General features: G+C 41.7%; 1 protein-coding gene across 1 annotated transcript; it reads right to left on the bottom strand.

Moving 5' to 3' along the window:
• Positions 1–3435: 3435 nt before the first annotated feature.
• Positions 3436–6592, bottom strand: SPATA45 (spermatogenesis associated 45). Its single transcript, XM_007109757.1, has 2 exons — positions 6319–6592; positions 3436–3455 (listed from the first exon to the last, which is right to left on the bottom strand). The coding sequence occupies exons 1-2, from the start codon at positions 6590–6592 to the stop codon at positions 3436–3438; spliced, it is 294 nt and encodes a 97-aa protein (XP_007109819.1).
• Positions 6593–22789: the final 16197 nt, after the last annotated feature.

Raw genomic sequence — 22789 nt, 5'->3', positions numbered from 1 at the left:
TGCGCCTGCGCGTCCGGAGCCTGTGCTCCGCAACGGGAGAAGCCACAACAGTGAGAGGCCCGCGTACAGCAAAAAAAAAAAAAAAAAAAAAAAAAATTTTGGGTCACACCACACAGCATGTAGGATCTTAGTTCCCTGAACAGGGATCAAACCCGTGCCCCCTGCAGTGGAAGCACAGAGTCTTAACCACTGGACCACCAGGGAGGTCCCTGAAGGGGGTGGTATTTAAACTATAGTAGTTCCCCATTATCTACAGGGACAAGTTCCAAGACCCCCAGTGGATGCCTGAAACTGAGGATAACACAGAACCCTATACATACTATTTTCCCTATATGTCTGAGGGGAGCAAAATTTGCCACCCCAAAATGTATCTCTTTGGCATGTGGATTATTTCAAGCTGAAAACAATCAAGTCCCAAAGAACTCAGGAAGAACCTTTGACCTTCCCCCTATCTGCCTAAAAGAATTTAGCTAGAGGACCTTCTCCATCTCCATGTGAATTCCTTCCTCCCATTTGAAGTTCCAGACCACTACCCGCAATGCAACGTCCTCTTTACTCTTTAGCTAGAGATGTATTTAAGATAATGGCTTCAGCCATTCAGGCAAGTTACTCAGTTTTCCTGGGCCTCACCCAGGTATACATGTTATTAAAATGTTTGATTTTCTCCTGCTAATCTGTCTCATGTCAATTTAATTCTTAGACCAGCCAGAATTGCCTAGAAGAGTAGAGGAAAATTTCTTCCTCCTTGACACATACATACCTATGATAAAGTTTAATTTATAAATTAGGTTCAGTAAGAGATTAACAACAATAATAATAAAATAGAACAATTATAACAATATACTGTAATAAAAGTTATGTGAATGTGGACTCTCTCAAAATGTCTTATTGTACAAATTTAATGCCTTTTTCAACTTAACTAAGCGCTTATCACACAACTGTGGCCGTAACTTTTGCAGTTTGAGGTGTGACAGCAAAACTAGCACAAATTTTTTTCCTTCTTCAAGATTTCACAGAAGAATCATTCTTACTGTAGATATTAGCAACCCCAGCAAATGATTTTTTTCCTTTCCTTATTAAGTCGAGAATTTTCACCTTTTCACTAAACGGAAGCACTTCTTGTGCTTTGGGGACATTTATTAAGTAAAATAAGGGTTACTTGAACATAGCACTGTGATACTGAGACAGCTACTAGGTCGGCTACTAAGAGAGAGATGGGCAGCATACGCTGGACAAAGGGATGATTCATGTCGCAGGTGGGATGGAGCAGGATAGTGTGAGATTTCATCAAGCTACTCAGAACAGTGTGAAATTTAAAGCTTATGAATTGTTTATTTCTGCAATTTTCCATTTAATATTTTCAGGCCATGGTTGACCACAAGTAACTGAAACTGTGGGTAGTGAAACCGTGGATGGTGGAGTGGGGAGACTACTTACAGTTAAACTAAAGTTAGCCAAGTGAACAGAATAAGAGTGGTTGACAGAATAAGGCGGAAAAGCACAAGTAGTTCCATGAAACTGGAAATGTGGGGTGAGGAGGTAGTGGGGATTGAAATGAGGTTAGAAAGGTTGTCAAGTGTATTATACTCAACCAGACACTCATTTACTGTGTGTTTTGTTTATCTCCTATGATTCATCTTAGATTGAGCCAAAGAATGGTTGGTGGTATATTTATAGCCTTTATTTGGGTGGCTAGGTGTTGGGAGATCATTCGCCTGGCACAGGTCTCTTACATTTCTGCAGTCTTGTGCCAGAGGCACCAATAGCTTTTGTTCCAGACTATCTGTATTGCCAAGGGCCTTGGTAGACAGAGATAATGTCCCCACTGGATAAAAGGGCAGGTTTATTTACTGTCCAGTATAATAAAGAGAATGTCCTCCACCAGGCAAAGTTTGGGTCTCTTGAACTCAGTGGTCTTTATCAGTGAGGCAGAACCTCTGCGTGTGTGGCGTCTATCTGGACAGTTCCATATTGTGCTGTGGATTTTAGGATGGAGGGGAGGACAAGAGGGACCGACAGGAATATGAGGTTTGTGCTACTTGCTGGGCTCCGAGTAATAAGTCCTTTACCTCAGAATCAGGAGTCTTATGTCTTCTGTCAATGCCCATGAAACTGTGGCAGGCTAACCCTTCACAGCTCTTGACACTAGGTGTTTGCCTTCTTGAAAAGCAAAAACTCAGCTATGGGTCTGGCTTCTTTTACATGCCCTCAGAGCTGATGAATCTTATCCATACTGTGCCCTGGTAGTCCTAGCTGAGATAGGGTTTTAGGCCAGATGACTGATCCATCTGCCTTCCAATATTAAAATGTTTTGGCTTATGAATCTGAGCTTTCTATGGAGGCAAAGGGCAACCAAACAAAAGGTGAATATTTCACTGGTATAAAGACAAATGCCAAGAAATGGCTGGGTTCCAGGCCTGGCTGTGCTCAGCTTGCTGTATGGGATAGGCTATTAATAGAAATGGAATAGCAATTAACGCAAATTATGAAAAAGAACACAAGCCAGGTTAAAATTTGAAAATTAGTCTGCTGTCCAAGCAGCAGTGACACAGAGGTGATAGTAACCAAATAGGATTTGGCCACCAGATGATTCAAGCAATGCCCACTTCGGGGATGGGTAACGATATACAATGAAGGACGCTATAGGCACCTTCTATTACCTTCTCAAGTATGTACTTACTCAAATTATCAAAATCATAGCTCTAACAGAGTAAGTTAATGTAATTAAGTAATAAAAGCAAGTGTTAACTTTGAGAAACTTTAGCCTTCAGCTTGATTAATGGGGTTGATCAACATATTCCACTGATTTACAGAAACAATATAAACTCTGGGAGGTGGGGGAGGGATAAATTAGGAGGCTGGGATTAACATATACACACTACTATGTATACTATGTATAAAATAGATAAGCAATAAGGACCTACTCTATGACACAGGGAACTATACTCAATATTATGTAATAACATATAAGGGAAAAGAATCTGAAAAAGAATATATATATATTTATATATAACTGAATTGCTGTGCTATACACCTGAAACTTACATGATATCGAAAATCAACTATACCTCAATTAAAATTTTTTTTAAAAGAATTACGAAGAAAATTAAAACACCCAAAACCCTTAAAAAAAGGAAAAGAAACAATATAAACTAAACATTTTAGATTAGTAAAGAGAAGATCACTGTAAAGTGAACTTTTAGGTCATCCATCTTTGAAAGTATATTTAATAACTCAAATCCTCTTTCAAAACATCTAAGTCTAAATGATGGAATGGAATGAAGGTGTAATATGTTTTATGTGACAATGTTCTCTTTGTGATCTAGTGAATAGCTTTCTTTGGCTTCTTTTATAATTAATATTTGTAAATAATTGAGACAGACATTGAAGAACGATCAAAGAGATTGTATTTCTATGTGTCTCTGCAGATGCACTTTATCCAAATATGGCGTTATCTGAAAAATAAAAAATAAGTGTCACATATCTTATAAGACATTTCATAGTTCCAAAATAATGCTGAAGGCAGAGAGGATAAATACTGTTTCTCAGATACAGAAAGTAAGGTTTAGAGACACTAACTGACTAAAAGCATGAGACTACTCAATGGCAGAAGCAGAGCTTGAACCCAAGTGCAATGGGCTGAAGGTTTGTGCTCCTCCAAATTCTTATGCTGAAACCCTAGGCCCAATGTGATGGTATTTGGAGGTGGGGCCTTTGAGAGGTAATTAAGTCATGAGAGTGGAGTCCTCAGAATGGGATTAGTGCCATTATAGGAGGAGGCCAAAGTAGCTGTTTCTTTCATGTGAGGACACAGCAAGAAAACAGCCCTCTGAAAACCAGGAAGAGGGCACTCCAAGAACCCAATCACGTTGGGCACCCTGATCTCAGAATTTCAGCTTCCAGACTGTGAGAAATAAATGTTGTTTAAGCCACGCAGTCTATGGTAATGTGTTATAGCAGCCCAAACTAACTACGACACCAAGTCTTCTGTTTTTTTTTGTTTGTTTGTTTTTGTTTTTTGTTTTTCTGTTTTTTTGTGGTACGCGGGCCTCTCACTGTTGTGGCCTCTCCCGTTGCGGAGCACAGGCTCCGGACGCACAGGCTCAGTGGCCATGGCTCACGGGCCCAGCCGCTCCGCGGCATGTGGGATCTTCCCGGACCGGGGCACGAACCCGTGTCCCCTGCATCGGCAGGCGGATTCTCAACCACTGCGCCACCAGGGAAGCCCTGTTTTTAAGGCAAGTTTAAGTAAGACTGTCCCTCTTTTGGCCTCCATATCTACAACTGGAAGATTGAAGAGAGAGCTTCAATATACCTGTGAGTCTGTTTCTGTTTTGTAGATAGGTTCACTTCTGTCGTATTTTAGATTCCACATATAAGTGATATCATATGGTATTTGTCTTTCTCTTTGTGACTTACTTCACTTGATATGATAATCTCTAGTCCATTCATGTTGCTGCAAATGGCATTATTTCATTCTTTTTTATGTCTGAAATTGTGCAGATTCTCTTAGAATTAGGAACACTAAAGGCATTCCTCCTTGTAAAAGAGTTTTTTGTTGTTGTTTTTTTTTTGCAGTACGCAGGCCTCTCACTGTTGTGGCCTCTCCCGTTGCGGAGCAGACTCCAGACGCGCAGACTCAGCAGCCATGGCTCACGGGCCCAGCTGCTCCGTGGCATGTGGGATCTTCCCAGACCGGGGCACGAACCCGTGTCCCCTGCATCGGCAGGCGGACTCCCAACCACTGTGCCACCAGGGAAGCCATGATATGATAATCTCTAGTCCATTCATGTTGCTGCAAATGGCATTATTTCATTCTTTTTTATGGCTGAAATTGTGCAGATTCTCTTAGAATTAGGAACACTAAAGGCATTCCTCCTTGTAAAAGAGTTTTTTGTTGTTGTTTTTTTTTTGCAGTACGCAGGCCTCTCACTGTTGTGGCCTCTCCCGTTGCGGAGCAGACTCCAGACGCGCAGACTCAGCAGCCATGGCTCACGGGCCCAGCTGCTCCGTGGCATGTGGGATCTTCCCAGACCGGGGCACGAACCCGTGTCCCCTGCATCGGCAGGCGGACTCCCAACCACTGTGCCACCAGGGAAGCCAAGAGTTATTCTTTGAGTAAAATAAAAACATGGCTGTTACAGATTAACTTTAAAACATCAGTTTTCCAGGCTATGCTGCATTGCCCTCTCTACCCCACGTACAAAGAGTATGGAGCGGACATCCCTGGTGGCGCAGTGGTTAAGCATCCGTCTGCCAGTGCAGGGGACACAGGTTTGAGCCCTGGTCCAGGAAGATCCCACATGCCGCGGAGCAACTAAGCCCGTGCACCACAACTACTGAGCCTGCGCTCTAGAGCCCGCGAGCCACAACTACTGAGCCCATGTGCCACAACTACTGAAGCCCGCATGCCTAGAGCCTGTGCTCTGCAACCAGAGAAGCCACCACCATGAGAAGCCTGTGCACCACAACGAAGAGTAGCCCCCGCTCACTACAACTAGAGAAAAGCCCACGCGCAGCAATGAAGACTCAATGCAGCCAAAAATAAATAAAAATTTAAAATTAAAAAAAAAAAGAGTATGGAGCAAGTGTAACGTCACAGCCCCCTCATCAAAGAAGTTAAATTTCCAGTATGGCAATTCTTTTGTTTCTTATCTAACTTAATCATTTGTTGGTTGTATTTAACATAATTATACTCTTTTATTTTTTTTCCAAATAAATGGAAAAAAATACCATCAATTGCTTGTCTTGACTTAGAAACAAGTATTCACAGCTAAGGATTTACCCATTCCTCTTCCGCCCCCTGCAAGGTAATACCACCACCACCACACACACCCCTACCACAAACTCCCTCCACATTTTATTGTTTCTCAGGACTTTTTGTTTGATATTTGTCATCAAAATCATTTCCATTTTATCTCAATTTTACACATGAAACCTTTGCAGAGGCAACAGAAATTGATGATAGAGGCGGCCTCTGGAGTTTTCTCAAAATATGGTTTTCAGGCCATCAGCATCAGAATCACCTTAGCCTGCTGAGAATGCAGATTCCAGGGCCCAAACTAGAGCCTATTTAATGAGCCAGCCTGGAGATGGACTCTGGGATCCTGTAAGCACAAGAATATGAGAATCTCTGGTCTGTATAGTAGATCTCACATCAACTAGCCTAGTTTACTGATGCTTTTAACTTCAGACAGATTGCCTTTCAACTAACCCAGAGCAATACATATGAACCTCTTTCAACCCCAGAAATAACTCCTAAGTTTACTTATGGATTCCTCTTGTCGATTGGATAGGAATCCTACCACAACATCTTACTTTTTAGTGGAAAGTGCCTTTTCTCCTTGTGAACAAGGAGACTTAGTTTGACCCAGGAGCTCCTGCCACTGTCAGGAACAGGTTCTTGGATTTGGGCGTGAGTAAGGGACTTGTAGGCACCACTGAAATGCCTCTTCTGAACTCTCAATAAGCTGACTTGATTGCTGCTTTCCACCAAGCAGTTGGATTCATGCCTTTCATTTATCTCCTCCAGGAGATGTTTGTCTGCTTTAAGTTTTTTAATTATTTCACTGGTTCTGTTTACAGATGCCATTATGCTGACAAACTAATCAAGTGATTCTTGCTGTCCTGCTAACAAATGAAAAAAATACTATCAATTGCCTGCTTGACCTTTAAGCCAATATTCACAATCAGGTATTTACCAGTACCTCCAGTTACTTCATCAGGTGATTACCTCAGCCAGGTATTTCTCCTCCTGCACCGCCACTGTGTCCCCTCCCCCAACCTCTCTCCATTTCTTATTGCTTTCTAAGGTCTTGATATTTCCTCAGGGGAAAAAAAAAGGCCAAAAAAAGAGGATACAGTAAGAGAATATATTTTGGTTTTTAAAGTGATACTATGCATTGATTCTTGCTTTTAGGAACTTTTTCTGATTATAAAAATAATATGTATTTATTGTAGGAAATGAAGAAAATACAGAAAAATATAGGTAGAAAAATTAAAATCACTTGTGATCCAGAGACAACCAAATTAACATTTTTGGATGTTTCTTTCCCAATAAATATCCAAAGGTATTTTATTATAAAAAGTATAGGAAATCTGCTGGCAATCCAGTGGTTAGGACTCCGTGCTTCCACTGCCAGGGCACAGGTTCAATCCCTAGTCAGGGCACTAAGATCCCACAAGCCACGTGGCACAGCCAAAAAAAAAGTATAGAAGACATCAAACTGGCTATGGTTAAAACAATTTTTAAAATGTATAAGTCTTATTAACTATTTAGGAAGATTTTGCTTGTGAGTCCTGTAAATTTGTCTTTTTAGGCATTTAAAGTGCTTAAAAATCAGATATGCTAAATTTGCAAAGGAAATTTACGATATTTAAAGGACATGTAAATATACTACCAGAGGTGTTTAGTCTTTTCAACTTGGGTTAACCCATACCCTGAAAATGTTGGTTTATACCCTTCCCATACTAATAAACCCGTCCATCCTTATCATTATTCTAACAACTGTCATCCTAGGTACAGTAATCGTAACCACCAGCTCCCATTGACTATTCGCCTGAATTGGATTTGAGATAAGGATGAAAAAATAAGGATGATCATTCTTTATATGAAAATAACTCAGTTTATAAATAGAATACAAGACTCATGTTGAAATCAAAGGCTTTTATTTATTTATTTATTTATTTTTGGCTGCGTTGGGTCTTCGTTGCTGTGCGCAGGTTTTCTCTAGTTGCGGTGAGCGGGGGCTACTCTTCATTGCAGTGTACAGGCTTCTCATTGCAGTGGCTTCTCTTGTTGTGGAGCACCAGCTCTAGGTGTGCGGGCTCAGTAGTTGTGGCACTCAGACTCAGTAGTTGTGGCTCACGGGCTCTAGAGCACAGGCTCAGTAGTTGTGGTGCATGGGCTTAGTTGCTCGGTGGCATGTGGAATCTTCCCGGACCAGGGCTCAAACCGGTGTCCCCTGCATTGGCAGGCAGATTCTTAACCGCTGCGCCACCAGGGAAGCCCCTCTTATGTACTTATGAGCTAATTTATATTTTGTTAAATGCCTATTATATAGATTTACTGCAAAGGAGATGTAGATGTCTTAGTCACAAATTCACTGAGAAGGTCACAAAATTCAAACCCTTATTACAAGTCACCTGATAACTGGAGCCAACTAAAATTAGACACAGCAAGAGTCTAATGGTAAGAGCATGTGATTTGAAGTCAAAAAGATTTGATCCCGGGGACTTCCCTGCTGGCACAGTGGTTAAGAATCCGCCTGCCAATGCAGGGGACACGGGTTCGAGCCCTGGTCCGGGAAGATCCCACATGCCGCGGAGCAACTAAACCCGTGCGCCACAACTACTGAGCTTGTGCTCTAGAGCCCGTGAGCCACAACTACCGAGGCCGCGTGCTACAGCTGCTGAAGCCCGCGCGCCTAGAGCCCGAGCTCTGTAGCAAGAGAAGCCACCCCAATGAGAAGCCAGCGCATCGCAATGAAGAGCAGCCCCCGCTCACTGCAACTAGAGAAAGCCTGTGTGCAGCAACGAAGACCCAACACAGCAAAAAAATAAGTTAATTTAAAAAAAACAAAAAAGATTTGATTCCTGTTCACGCTATGCTAACTGTATGACCTTGGTTAAGTTACCTTCTCTGGGCCTCAGTTTCCTTATATATTTAATGGAAATATCCAAATTACAGAGGGTCATAAGGATTAAATGAGCTAACACATTATCAAGAACTTAGTACAACCAAATCTCAATAAATGGTAACTTTAATATATTAATTAGGCACTGTAAAAAAATTTTTTTTGTTCAGTTGGATAAATATATAGTATTTTTGTCCCCCCAGTTATTAACCTGTTTACTTGCTATGTGATCAGGATCAGCTACATAATTTGTGGGACCCAGAGCAAAATTAAAAGGCAGGGACCCTTGTTGAAAAACCACTGAGAATTTCAAGATGGTGACAGCAGAGCATTAGACCAAGTGGGGCCCTTTGGTGGGGGAAGAGGTTTGGCACTTGTGTGAGTGCAGAGGTCACATGCCTATGAAACTGACTGTATGTATGACATATGAACAAGTCGATTTCTATGGTTAATTCACCCAGTTTTACAACCTCTTAAATGGAAATAAATAATGTGCCTAAGCTATGGCTGTTTAAAGGGCTTTGAAAATATTAAGCACATATATAGAGTAGATCCTCATTACTCACGGACTCCATATTTGCAAATTCTCCTACTCACTAAAATTTATTTGTTATCCAATAATCAATACTGTGGAGCTTTCACAATCATCCCCAAACATGCACAGAGCAGCAAAAAATCTGAGTCTCCTTGATGTGCACATCCCCAGCTGGGGTGCAACAAGGCAGCTCTCTGCCTTCTTATTTCAGGTCTCATACCATGTGTGTCCTTTTCCTGGTCCTTATAGTGTCACATATTTTTTATTTTTCATTTTGGTTCTTTTCATTGATTTCACTGTTTAGAATGCCCCCCAAGCATAGTGCTAAAGTGCTGTCTTGTGTTTCTAAGCAGCAAGAAGGCTGTGATGTGCCTTATGTGTGTTATATCAGCCTTGTTCCATAATGAGTTATAGTGCTGTCGGCTGTGAATTCAACATTAATGAATCAACAACATATATTAAATATGTTTCTTTAAACTGAAACACACATAAAAGATTATATATTGATAGGTTGACAAAAATGCTGTGACCAAAGGCTCACAGGAACCTAACCCTGTATTCTCCCTAAGAGCAATGGCTCAATATCTGTTAATTCAGTGTTCAGGGCCACTTTATACAACATAACTACCACAATAACAAGAATCAAATGTATATATATAGAAAATATATTACTGTTTCTATAGGTATATTATTATAAATTACCTTTTAACATACAGCAACCCAACGCCTATTTGAAGTCCACTGGTGTGGATGAGCCTACTGAGATGTTACCCTGGCGATGGAATATTCTGATCTGTGCCATTCCAACTTTGTTCCATTCATAGAATCCTGGTTAAGAGTTTGGAGTCAGAGAGACCATTTAGTTATCAGCCATGTGTCCTTGAATAAATTACTCAATCTCTCAATATCAGTTTCTTCATCTGCAAAATGGGATAAAGATACCTATTTCATTAAGTTGTGTATTTGTGTGTATACGGTGGATGAGGGAGGAGTTGGAATTGTTACAGAGAAAACCCACAGACCCCAAAATGGCATCACTTATACTAAAGCCCATGATGCCAAGCCTAGATTTAATACCTAATGTAATTGCAGTTTCCATCTTTACCAGAAATGCAGTCTTAACCAGTCTGGAATTTTCTGGTCAGCACCAATAAGGTAATCTGCCATGTAGGCCCTCTTCATCCCTCAGAGGAAGAAGAGACAATCTGCATGATGAAAACCTTGACTTTCTCTTCCCCCACGCCCCCCCGACCCCAAAATAAGATATCCTGGCCTAAAAACAACCATTTTTTTTTCCTTTGCCAATAGCTCCCTTTCCGCACCCTTCTTCCTATAAAAGCCTTCCATTTTGTACAAGCCTGGAGTGCCCTTCTACTTGGTAGGTGGGATGCTGCCCAGGTCATGAATTGCCTAATAAAGCCAATTCGATGTTCAGATCTACTTGGCTGAATTTTTTTTTTTTTTTTGCGGTACGCATGCCTCTCACTGCTGTGGCCTCTCCCGTTGCGGAGCACAGGCTCCAGATGCGCAGGCTCAGCGGCCATGGCTCACGGGCCCAGCCGCTCCGCGGCATGTGGGATCTTCCCGGACCGGGGCACGAACCCGTGTCCCCTGCATCGGCAGGTGGACTCTCAACCACTGCGCCACCAGGAAAGCCCTGAATTTTGTTTTTCAACAGAATTAAATGAGATATGCATATAAAGCTCTTTGCATTGTGCCTGGCATCAATTTATTATATGCACTGATATTTCTTGAGCACCTATTCTGTGCCTGGTACTGTTCTGGGTACTGAGGGCAAATAGGTACCTGCCCCCAAGGAGCTTATAGTCTGAGAGTTTGTGGTAGATACTTAGTAAATTGTAGCTGTTTTTACTGATTTTATTAAAACTTCATGTTTTACTTGGGTAATTATTTTATTCGAATGTTTTTTCTCAGAAGTAGATGTCTCCAACTTAAAAAAAATCTTCAGAAATACATTTCACAAATACAAAAGTCATCATTTCTTTATCTCTTTACAGAAATTAGTGATAGAAGAAAGAAATTGGTATTGAAGAAAGCAGTTCACAATGCCAGAGAAATTAATTCCCTAAAGAACTATATCAAGAGTCAGCAAAAGAAACTAAATCCCCCAACTCTAATGAGACTGGATTACAAAAACCATTCAGACCAATGCAGGGCACTTGCTAAAGATAAGAAGGTATTTTTTTCATTTTTTTAAAACAAAGCTCCCAGATATGCAAAAAACTTATCAAGAGACTTCATCAGTTGGGCACAACCCTGGCACCTGAGTGCCATGGGCTATATTCAAGTCCTCCCTTGTCAGAGTGCAACCTGGAGGAAGATTTCTACATCTTTGAGCTTCAGCTTCCTTAGCTGCTAAATGGGGCTGATATCAGTATTGTGAGGATTAAACAAGATAATAGATGAAAGGTCTTGTAAACTATAAAGTACAATACAAGCATTATGAGTTCTTCTAAAATGTGTAATAGATTAGACTATGAATTCAGGAAGTTGTGTGTGCTGTGCCCAAGACTAACACTCATTATTTTACAACATTATAATATGTGACGGACTTCCCTGGTGGCGCAGTGGTTAAGAATCCGTCTGCTGATGCAGGGGACACAGGTTCAATTCCTGGTCCAGGAAGATCCCACATGCCACGAAGCAACAAAGCCCGTGCACCACAACAACTGAGGCTGCGCTCTACAGCCCGCGAGCCACAACTACTGAGCCCGCATGCTTAGAGCCTGTGCTCTGCAACAAGAGAAGCCACCGCAATGAGAAGCCTGCACACTGCAACGAAGAGTAGCCCCCGCTCACCACAACTGGAGAAAGCCCGCGCGCAGCAAGGAAGACCCAAGGCAGCCAAAAATAAATAAATAAATAAATAAAAATAATCTGTGACATAAGAAACCCAATTTGAATAATTCTTAAGCCAACAAATTTTCCTTGTTCAAAGATTACTCTCCCACAAGAGATTTCAGGCTGCATTCTAAGGTATCCCACCCCTATTTTCTTGGACTTGTTCTCGTTTGCTATGCTCTGCAAACTGTCAAACTAAATAAACCTGGGAGGAAACGATCAAGAAAAAAAGTATTTGAGATCAAAAAATTGCAATTGGGGGCACAGAGACTCAGGTAGCAACACAAACAGTACCCTGCTGGGGAGTAAATGTCAGGGGCTTTTAAAGGCAAAAAGGGGAAGTCTGCATTAGTGACTTTTCCCTCTAGTGATTTACTGAGACTATCACTACAGGGGTGTAAAGTCCATTATCGTGACAAGTTTCATGTGTTTTTGCAGAGTCCTTGGCATATTTGTGGTTTGGCCCAGTTCATGGTTTAACTGGGTGAGGACGTGCATAAGATCCACCTCCTTAATGGCCTCCTGGCTCCATTTTAAAACCCCTTGACATAAGTGAATCCATTTTATTTCACATTTCATATTTTCCCCTTTTGATCCAGATTTGTCTCTGAAAGCATCACTGATCGACTTATAGGTATGCTTTTTCTCACATCACTGGGATGGACTGGACATCTCCCAGAAAACCAGATCCCATATCCGGGGGAATTTTTAATCTCTGATTAAATAGCCACGTCAAGGAGTCATGTCATAAGGATTAGGCCACATCTGAGCCTCAGGGAGGCATGCAGGAAATGACTTTAGGCAATTTCATCATCCAGGAATTTCATCAAGTTACCCGAATGTTCAAGTGAATAAGACTTAACTATCATTTCAGTCCATTCAGAGACTACAATCTTGGTGTTTGTAGAAGTTTTGCAGCAGGTCTGAGTCAGGAATAGCATAAGAAATTTAAATACAAGCACACATAGCAAAATTCTAATAATAATCATAAATAATATTTGAAGTCCTGATCTTATCTAAGTGCCTATAGCTGAAGACAGCCAGCTGAAAACATTGATAGGGAACAGAGAGGTTTTGTGCTGTTTTCCTAATTTTTTGAGTTCTAATTCACACTCACCAGAAGTGTTAATCTAGTTGCAGCAGGAGGTGTTGGCTAGGGCACAGACGCTGCCCTGTTCTGCAAGGAGATAATGAAGTACAACCCTCACTAGGGAATCCAGGGATCACTGCTGTTGAGCCAAGCCTCAAGTGGCAGAATTTGTTAATTTAGCTGTGGTTCAACAGGTCAGTATGGACTGCACCAGTCCAAGGAACAAATCCTTTCACAATGGTAATCAATGGAGAGTATATGGGGTATGAAAAGGGGGCAGCCAAGTCTCATCTAGATCTATGCGATTATGGCTGCATTTTTTTTCTTTAACAAGAACTTGAAGTGAAATGCTATGGTATCACAAAAGGCATTGTCCTGTCATACGCCAGCTGTCTAGACGTTCATAAGCCCATGGTTCTCCTTTGTAATCACATACAAAGTTGTACCCAGTCAAGAGTGGTTATTCACGTTTCCACTGACAGGTTATGAACTTGGGATACGGATCCGTGCAGCCATTACAGCCTATTAAGTGGTCAGCCGACAATCATCTGGCCCCAGTGCAACAAAAAGCTTGACATAGACTTGTGAGATCACATTTCTTACAAATTTTGGTCAGCCATTTGCTTCATGCCAGAGGTAAAGGAAAAAGGGAGAGGATCCAGGCAGTTGGAATGTTAAAGGAATAGGGCTTTAGAGAAATGTTTTGTGGCAGGGTCAAACAAAAACAAGTGGAGACACCGATCATATAGTTTTACTCTCCAGACAATTTTAAGGGCTGAGTGCTTAAAATCTACCATAGCATTGGGAACCAAGGAGAAATTGGTGATGGGTATAACTAGAGTGTCCTTAGATCTGGATGACTGTGGTCTTGGAAACATACCCAGCACTCAGAGAGATGTCCTCCAGTTACTATAGTTTGGGAATAGTTCACTAGAATATTCCCTTACCATTTGCCAAAAAAGTACCCTTAGGGAAGGTAAAAACTTCAGCTAACATTAAACAAATTCCAACCAAATGCTTACTAGTCACCATCTTGGACATAATAAAGGAAGTTGTTAAGTGATCTTCTGAAACCACCAGCCAACTGAGTAGGATTTCCTTAGCAAGAATGTTGAATTAGTATTAACCTCAATAAAGGGAATTCCCTGGTGATCCAGTGGTTAAGAATCTGCCTTTCAATGCAGGGGACGTGTGTTCAATATCTGGTCAGGGAACTAAGATCCCACATGCCAGGGCAACTAAGCCCTTGCACCACAACTACAGAGCCCACATGCTCTGGAGCCCATATGCCACAACTAGAGAGCCAGTGCACCGCAACTTCTGAGCCTGTGCACTCTGGAGCCCACATACCACAACTAGAGAGAAACCCACACACCACAACGAAGAGCCTGTGCACCGCAAGGAAAGATCCTGCGTGCCACAACTAAGACCTGATGCAACCAAAGAAAGAAAAACAAACAAACAAACTCAGTAAATTTATCAGTACAATAGAGCAGAACAATTATGAAAGGCTAAGTACTGAGGTTAGAGTAGTGTGTATGTATATAGAGGCCTAGTCCTGAATCTTGGGAAAGCTGTCAGCATCAGATGTTGTTGGCTTCACTTCCTAGTTAATTTTCATTTTAATTCTCTAGTCAGTTCACAAGTCCAGTTGGGCATTGGAGCCTTTTAAAAATGAGAAACATGGGAATTCCCTAGTGGTCCAGTGGTTAGGACTCCGTGCTTCCAATCCTGGGGCCTGGGTTCAATCCCTGGTCAGAAAAGCTGTGTGGCGTGCCCCAGAAAAATAAAAAAGAGAAACATGAATCCAAAACTCAACACCTTCAAGCTTTGCAGGACAAGTATTAGTTCAGAGTACCTAATATGGTCCTTTCCATCTGGGTTGTAAAGAATCTTTCTGGAAAAAAATTAAAAAAAAATTTTTTTAACCAAAAAAAAAAAAAAAAAAAGAATCCTTTTGAAGATGTCTTTACAGATATACAAAACCACCTGCTTATAGAATGTGATGTTTGTTGCCTTGTGTCCCAGGAGTACACTGTGGAAAGATTGTTCTACCAGGGTATGTTTTTTATCTAAGGCTCTGATTAGTCCGTTGCAATATTGAAGCATGTCTCCTTTAACTAGTTGACTATATCAAGAGCAGAGAGACAAATGCATAGGTCACCGGTAACGATTTCAAGTGGTGACAGACTGTGTTTCCCAAAAGGGGTATTTCTCAGATTCAAAAGGACCAGAGGAAGTGCCTTAGGCCGAGCCATTTTAAGGTCTGCATAAATTTTGCCAGTTGAGTCTTAACAATGCCATTTGTTCTTTCCATCAGTTCAGAGGACTGAGGGTGCTAAGTACAATGAAAACATTGTAGAATAGGCCAAACCTCACAGACTTGTTTCATAACATGGCCAGTAAAATGCATTCCCTGGTCACTATGCAGTTCTGAGGGCACACCCCATGTAGGTATAACATTTTCCAACAATATTTTTGCAACTGCTGAGGCAGTAGCCTGCCACTAAGGGAATGCTTCAGTCCAATGAGGAAACATGCAAATCATAACAAGAACAAATTTATAGCCTTTTATACCTTAAAAGACCCTTTAGGGAAATCAAAATATCCAGGGGCAGTTTGGATAGTTTCTCTGGGTTTTTTTTAAGGATGTACAGTACAAGTACATTGTACTTGGAGGCCTTAAATATATTTTCCCAACAGTATTGTCTCATTTCTCATGGCCCAGTGGGTCATCTGATGAGTCATTTCCATCAGGGGTCTTTACATGGTCTCTGGAAGGACAGGTCTTCTTTCGGGGCCATACTATAAATTAGTTAATGGGCTAAAAATACAGCCATTATCAGCCCAATAAAGCCTTTATGCCGTGCCTTAGATTGGGCTTCTTTGATCATTTCCATTAGATCCTCTTTCAGAATGTAGTCAAAATTTAATATAACCATTTCAGGTTGGGTGGCTCATAAGACAGCTATTCGTGCAGCCTGATCAGCCAAATTATTTTCTTTGTTTTCATCTGAATTTAATTCTGAACGCCCCAAGCACCTTAACGATGACTAGGACAGATGGAAGTTGGATTGATTCCAACAACTCATTCACCCAATTTGCATTCTTAATCTGGTTTCCTGCCTGAGGTCAAGAATCCTCTTTGTTTCAAAAGTGTCAAGGTCAGAAACTACCACAAAGTGACTGTCTATATAGATATTCACAGTTTTACCTTCTGCTAGGGTGCAAGCTCAGTTAAAGCATGGAGTTCTGCATGCCAGCTGAAGTAGCAGTAGTCAGTGGAGCTTCCTCAATTACTTCAAAGGAGGAGGTGATTGCATACCCGGCACAATGTTTTCCTTTGTCATTTTTCTAATAAGAACCATCGGTAAACTTAAATTTCAGCATTAGCAATACAGGTTTCTTGTAAGTCAGCTCCAAGGATTAATAACTGATCAGTCAGGGTCAAACAGCCATGAGGAGTTTCATCAGTAGGTAAAGGGAGAAGGCTTGCAGGGTCAAGGTTGTTGCAGTAGGAGAGGCTTATGTGAGAAGTTAGTCACAATATTTCATATGCGGTGAGACGGCTTATAGAAAGGCAGAGCGTGATAAGAATTGAGCAAGACTTCTGTTGCATGGAGAACACAGATGATAAGCGGACAGCCCATAACTATTTCCTCAGTGGATTTTGTAAGAGCTGCTGCCGCAGCTGAAATAGCTCTCAGGCATGGGAGAACACCTCTGGCTACAGGGTCTAATTGTTGACTGCAATAGCCAAGGGGTCTGTGTTGACCGCCGTGCCTTTGAGTAAGCACACCTAAGGCATTCCCCTCCCTTTTGTACACAAAGAGGGAAAAAGGAAGCTGGTAATTAGGATGAACTAAAGCAGGTGGTCTGAGAAGTCTGCTTTTCAGGTTTTGGAGAGTCATAAAGATATTTTCTTCCCAATCTAAGGGACGTGATCTTTCAGCTTTGAGCAGTGTATACAGAGAGTGGGCTCACTTGCTTCCTTAGAAGAGGAACAGAGAAGTTCATCAACATACTGTAAGAGGGTAGATAGACCCTTGTGGAAAAAAATGACATCTACTAAATCCATTTTTAGGATCTGTGAAAAGTAGGAAGGGCTTTCCATATAGCCAGGTGTATAGTTGTCCTTCCCACGTGAAAGCAAATAAAAATTGACTTTCAGGTTCCATGGGGATGCTGGAAAAGGCACTACAGAGGTCTATTATGGTGAAAAATTTACCCTCTGTAGGTATTGCTATTAAAAGCATATGAGAGTTAGGGATGGTCAGATGATGAGGGATACCGACGTTCTAAATAGCCCTCAAATCTTGGACAAATCTCTCTCTCCTTCCTTGGGGTTTCTTAATAGGGAGAATGGGTGTAATACAAGGACTGGTTCAAGGAACTATGGGGCCTTGTGTCTTATATTCCTCCGTGATTGGTTTAATTCCTGCTAAGGCCTCAGGATTTAAAGAATATTGATTGATGCTTGGAAGAGCTTACCAGGGTCAATTTGAATTTGAATTGGGGGAGCTGAATGAATCCACCCAATGTCAGCTGTGAATTTTTCCCAGAATGTCTCAGGGATTTCTTTGGGGAGTTTTAAGTTTATGTTACCTTCCAAGCTTGTCCTAAGGGCAAAAACTGCTAATAGGGTTGAGGAGCTTGGAGTGCCAGGAGTTGTTGAGGGAACTGAATCAATCTCAAGAATAACTGCCCCCTTTTGAGAAAAAGAGATGACAGCATGATATTTCTCTAAAAAGTCTCATTCTAGGGGCTTCCCTGGTGGCGCAGTGGTTGAGAGTCTGCCTGCCAATGCAGGGGACACGGGTTTGTGCCCCGGTCCGGGAAGATCCCACATGCCGCGGAGCGGCTGGGCCCATGAGCCATGGCCTCTGAGCCTGCGCGTCCGGAGCCTGTGCTCCGCAACGGGAGAGGCCACAGCAGTGAGAGGCCTGCGTACAGCAAAAAAAAAAAAAAAAAAAAAAAAAAAGTCTCATTCTAGGAAGTTGACAGGAGAAGAACCAACCAATAGGAAGGAATGATTGTCCTGGAGGGAGCCCAGTTGGGAAGGGAAGGGAGGGGATTTATAAACTATAGGGGATTTACTAGATATTCTCACCTTTTGAATTATCTCAGTGCTCTGAGGAAGGGGTTGTTTGGGATTGGTGGGACTGAGCACAGAAAGTGTGGCTCCAGTGTCAGTTAAGACAAGGAGCTCATTTCCAATCATAAAGGAAGTTTCACCCAGATGATTAAGGGGAAGGATTGGAAAACCCCTTGTTTGTCCTCAGAGCAAGCTCAGTCCATAAGAGGAGCTGAAGGCTTAACACGGGAGGATTGTTTAAAGTGTTTTACTTTAAGGCAATTCTTTTTCCAATGGCCAAGTTTCTTACACAAATGGCAGATATTTTTGGAGTCTGAAGGCTTTGATTTAGTTTGTTGAAGCCTCTGGGAGGAGTTTGATAGCTATTGAAGCAGTAAGTTTATGATTTTAATGGCCTCTCGTTTATTTGAATTTTGAATAGTCTGGCCCAATCGGTTTGCCAAATTAACCAAATCAGGAGTTGCCATGGTTTCCCAATTAAGTTGGGCTCGCTTTACTAGAATTGTGAGATCTTCATCGGGGCCACTTCTAAACATGGAGTTAAAGACCACCTTAGTGGAGTCTGCACCAAAAGAGAGTCTGTTAATACAAGTTCATGTGCCCAACGCACAGTAAGGCCAAACAAACTGAAATGTCGGAGTTTGGAGCAGAGAACAGTTTATTGCAAGGCCATGCAAGGAGATGAGGTGGCTCATGCCCTGAAAAGCCTCGAGCGTACCAAACGATTTAGGCAAAGCATTTTTAAAGGCCAGGAGAGGGGTGGGTCACAGGGCCGTGATCAGCTTCTGCACAGTTCTCTGATTGGCTGATGGTGAGGCAGCAGGGTGATGTCACAGGGGTTAACATTATCAGTCCTTAGGCTCCAGGAGGCCTGGGGCTATGTGCTCATGGTCATCAAGTAGTTCTTCATTTGGTGTGGGAAGGGGGGTTCACAGCTGCAAAACAACTCAGGAAATGTGCATCAGACACAATTATCTAGAATCTTACGTATTGGATGCAGCACACTTGGGTCCAGGAAGGTCAACCTAATTACACTTCAAGGTTTTTCTCTCAAGGGACCTCTTATTTATAATAACCAAACTTCCTCCCGCCGGCACACCACAACCACCACTTTGTGGCGCAGAAACGCCGAGGGTGAACCTGTGTGCAATGCTTGTGGACTCTACATGAAACTCCATGGGGTGCCTTGACCGCTTGCTGTGAAAAAAGAAGGAATTCAAACGAGGAAACGAAAACCTAAGAACGTAAATAAGTCAAAAGCCTGCGCTGGTAATAGCAATAATTCTGTTCCCATTACTCCAACTTCCACCTCTTCTAACTCAGATGACTGCAGCAAAAATACTTCCCCTACGACACAACCGGCAGCCTCAGGGACCTTCCTGGGCCGGCTGGTTCTTCGTGCGCGTGGCTAGCGTGACAGCGGCGGTGCAGGGAAGAGCCTGCTGGAGCCGTTATCTGTGAGCAACTGGCAGAAGCGTTTGTGAAAGGCGTCTGTGTTGACAAAGTGACATTTTCCCATCTTGGTCCCAGCTTATCACGTTGGAGGGCAGCTAGCTTTGTGAATGACTGCTTTATAGGATTTTGTGAGCGCTGTAGGTGGGGGGGGATGTTATTATTTCCACACAGCAAGGTTGGGTCCTTCTTCGGCTTGGCGTTTAAAACCTCCAGTGATGATGGGTCTGCCCCGTGGATCTCCAGTGGCCCCTGTGACTGACGGGGTGGAAATTAGTCCTGCAGGGTTGTCCTCGTTTAACAGGGACAGCCAAGCTACAAAACAAAGGACAATGGTAGGCATACTCCCAGTGGAACAAGGAAACGGGCCACACCCTCTACTTAGAGATATAAGTGGCAACATACCTGCTCCTCCACCTTTCCTTAATGACTGTGATTTAAAGCACAGAGACAGTTGCAGAGACTGTATCAGACTTGCTGTTTTAATTCCCCTCTGAGAAGTCAGCTGTAGGAGATCACCAGTAGGCATTCCTAAGAGGACTTCTTTTAAGTTCTGATGTCCCTGCATGTGGGCATATTCAGTGGTGGTACTATCGTGACCTGGCACCTGAGCAGGCCTGGCTGGAGCTGAGTATTCTGGGGCACACGAAAATCATTTTTGCACTGCTCTGAAGCCTCATTTTGTTGACTTTGTGGCATGTCTTAGCTTTATGTACGTGTTGCTCCTTTGTGTTTTAACTAGACCTCTGTCTCATTTCTTCTCATGGTCATCAGGTTGCTGACCTGCTCCCTTATGACTCAGTGTGGTGTGTAAGTTTTGGAGGTGGAGGGAGGGCAGTTTGTCTCCTGTATGAGAACAGGAAGACCCATTGCTGCTGCCGGACAGCCTGGTATTAAAATAGCCCCGGTCTTGTTCCTTTGGAATTCTTTTTTAAAATTATTGCAATAAATGATTTATTTGCTTTCATTTATATAATATTTACTATTCATTAGACCTTATTATTTTTCATTTTTCTTTTCCTTACTTTCTCTGTATTAAAAAAGTTTTTTTAATTATTTGTTTTTTGGGGCCTTGCCATGTGGCATGTGGGATCTTCCCCGACCAGGGGTTGAACCCATGACCCCCTGCGTTCGGAGGGCGGAGTCCTAACCACTGGACCACCAGGGAAGTCCTATCAGAATTTTATAATCAGTTTCTTGTATGGAATTCTTTGTGTTTGTTAAGAAATGTGTTGAACTTAATTTTTGATACAGTTGATTAATTTTGTGACTTTTGAACTTAAAGATAAATTTCCTCCAAATGGTTTTTTTTTTCATTCAGTCTGAAATCTTCTTTATCTGTAGATTTACTGAAAAATGTTTATTTAGTGACCTAAATAGACATCAGATTTTCTTTGGCATTTATAGTCTCTGTGGTTTGTAAGAATATTTAAATTTTTCATTGAATTCCATTTATTGACTGAGTTATGTTTTATGGTGTTTGTTATTAGGAGGCAAATATGGTAACATTCTATTTCAGCAATTCCCAAATAAGATTTAATAAGTAGTCTCTATATATTCTATCCCTCTTAGGACTTGTAACTAAAAATTTGTAAAACTGGAGGATACTTGACATATATACACACATATATAAAATGCATATTTATATTGTATATATGTATGTAACATATAATATACAAAAGCTTTATAACTCATCCCCCAATTTATAGATAAAAGTGATCTCTTAATTTTCTTTGGGACAGGAAGGATTAATTTGATAAAATGAGCAATAAGACAAGGGCTGAGGATAAAAAAATCACTGAACATGTTTTGCCTGCCTAAAAGTAGTTCTATAGATAATTATTTTAAAAAATTAAAGCCTACGTAAGTTTATATTAAAACTGCAAATATAATGTTGAAGTCATCATTAAACATGTAATGTTGAAATAAATGGAGATGAACTCTAAGGAAAAAAAAAACAAACTATTAACTAGGTACTTCAGAGAGAAGCTAAAGCAGAGCATATGGGGGAAGGCCTGTCCTGGGAAGTCCCCATAGGGTCCTGTTCCGTTACAAGTCCAGGATTTTCCTTAAAAACAATTTCAAGTCTGTTGTAATAGTCATGCACAGGTTCGTTAGTCCTTGAGTGCATGCTTTGATTTTATTCCAATCAACAGGTTTTGGGAAGGCCCAAGAAATGGCTTCATGTAAAGTTTTTGCTATTTCTTGGGTTTCAGAGCTGTCAGCTGGCATGAAACATTGAAGATCCTCTAAGGGATTATTCCAGCCAGCTTTAGCCATCCAAAGTTGGGCCTGCCTTCCCTCAAAATTGATAAAGATCAGGAAACACAAGCTCATAGATTTGAATGACAATGTTAAATTCCTTTGCAAAATGGTGACGGTTCTCTGTAAGCTTGGAAATCCCTTTGGCTATAGCTAGCAATTCTGCCTTGGTCCCAAGTACATAAATTAGATTTAAAAGGGTGCCCTCATTATTGGGTTTCAATTTAAACGTATGAGTTTGTCTATTTATTTATGTATTTATTTTTTGGCCGCACTGCACAGCTTGCAGGATCTTAGTTCTCTGACCAGGGATCGAACCCGTGCCCCCTGCAGTGGAAGTGTAGTTCGGAAGAGTCCGAACCACTGGACCATCAGGGAATTCCCTAAACCTGTGAGTTTGAATTGGTTGAATAAAAGAGGTTGGGGGTGGAGGATCAAGGGGGGCCTCAGGGTTTGGGGAGTAAAAAGGGAGTTCAGCAAGGGAAGAGGAAAAGAAGGAGGGAGATGGGGGGAAGTGTGGAGGACAGACTTGAGGAGCTGGAGGGGGTGACAGAAGAGTTACCAGTCTTTTGTAACTGAGAAATCTTTTCAGAAAGTTTAGAATTTGTGTCTTAGAAGGAACTGATTTGGGGATCAAAGAATTGTAATTCAGGTCACATAGATTCTGGTAGCAACCTAAACAGCGTCCTGCTGGGGAGTAAAAGTCAGGAACTTTTAAAGGCAAAGATGGGAGATTTGTATTACAAAGAATTTTAATTGTAGTTGGAGGCAGAAGCTAGTGTTGACTAAACAGGTTTGAGTGTGCTAAGGCTAACACTAGAGGGAGGGAAAAGTCCGGTCCAGGACTGTGACAAGTT

This window comes from Physeter macrocephalus, chromosome 4 (genome assembly GCF_002837175.3).
Source record: "Physeter macrocephalus isolate SW-GA chromosome 4, ASM283717v5, whole genome shotgun sequence".
Taxonomy (NCBI): Eukaryota; Metazoa; Chordata; class Mammalia; order Artiodactyla; family Physeteridae; genus Physeter; species Physeter macrocephalus.
Note: the sequence above shows the minus strand (reverse complement) of the source record. Positions and strands in the feature narration are given on the sequence as shown.

What these genes read in the sequence shown, in the direction of transcription:
- SPATA45 (XM_007109757.1), bottom strand. Translation starts at nt 6,592, where the DNA reads ATGGCATCTGTAAACAGAACCAGTGAAATAATTAAAAAACTTAAAGCA. An exon ending in AAGGCACTTTCCACTAAAAA is followed by an intron (nt 3,456 to 6,318) that starts GTAAGATGTTGT and finishes TTTATTTTTCAG; the next exon opens with ATAACGCCATATTTGGATAA.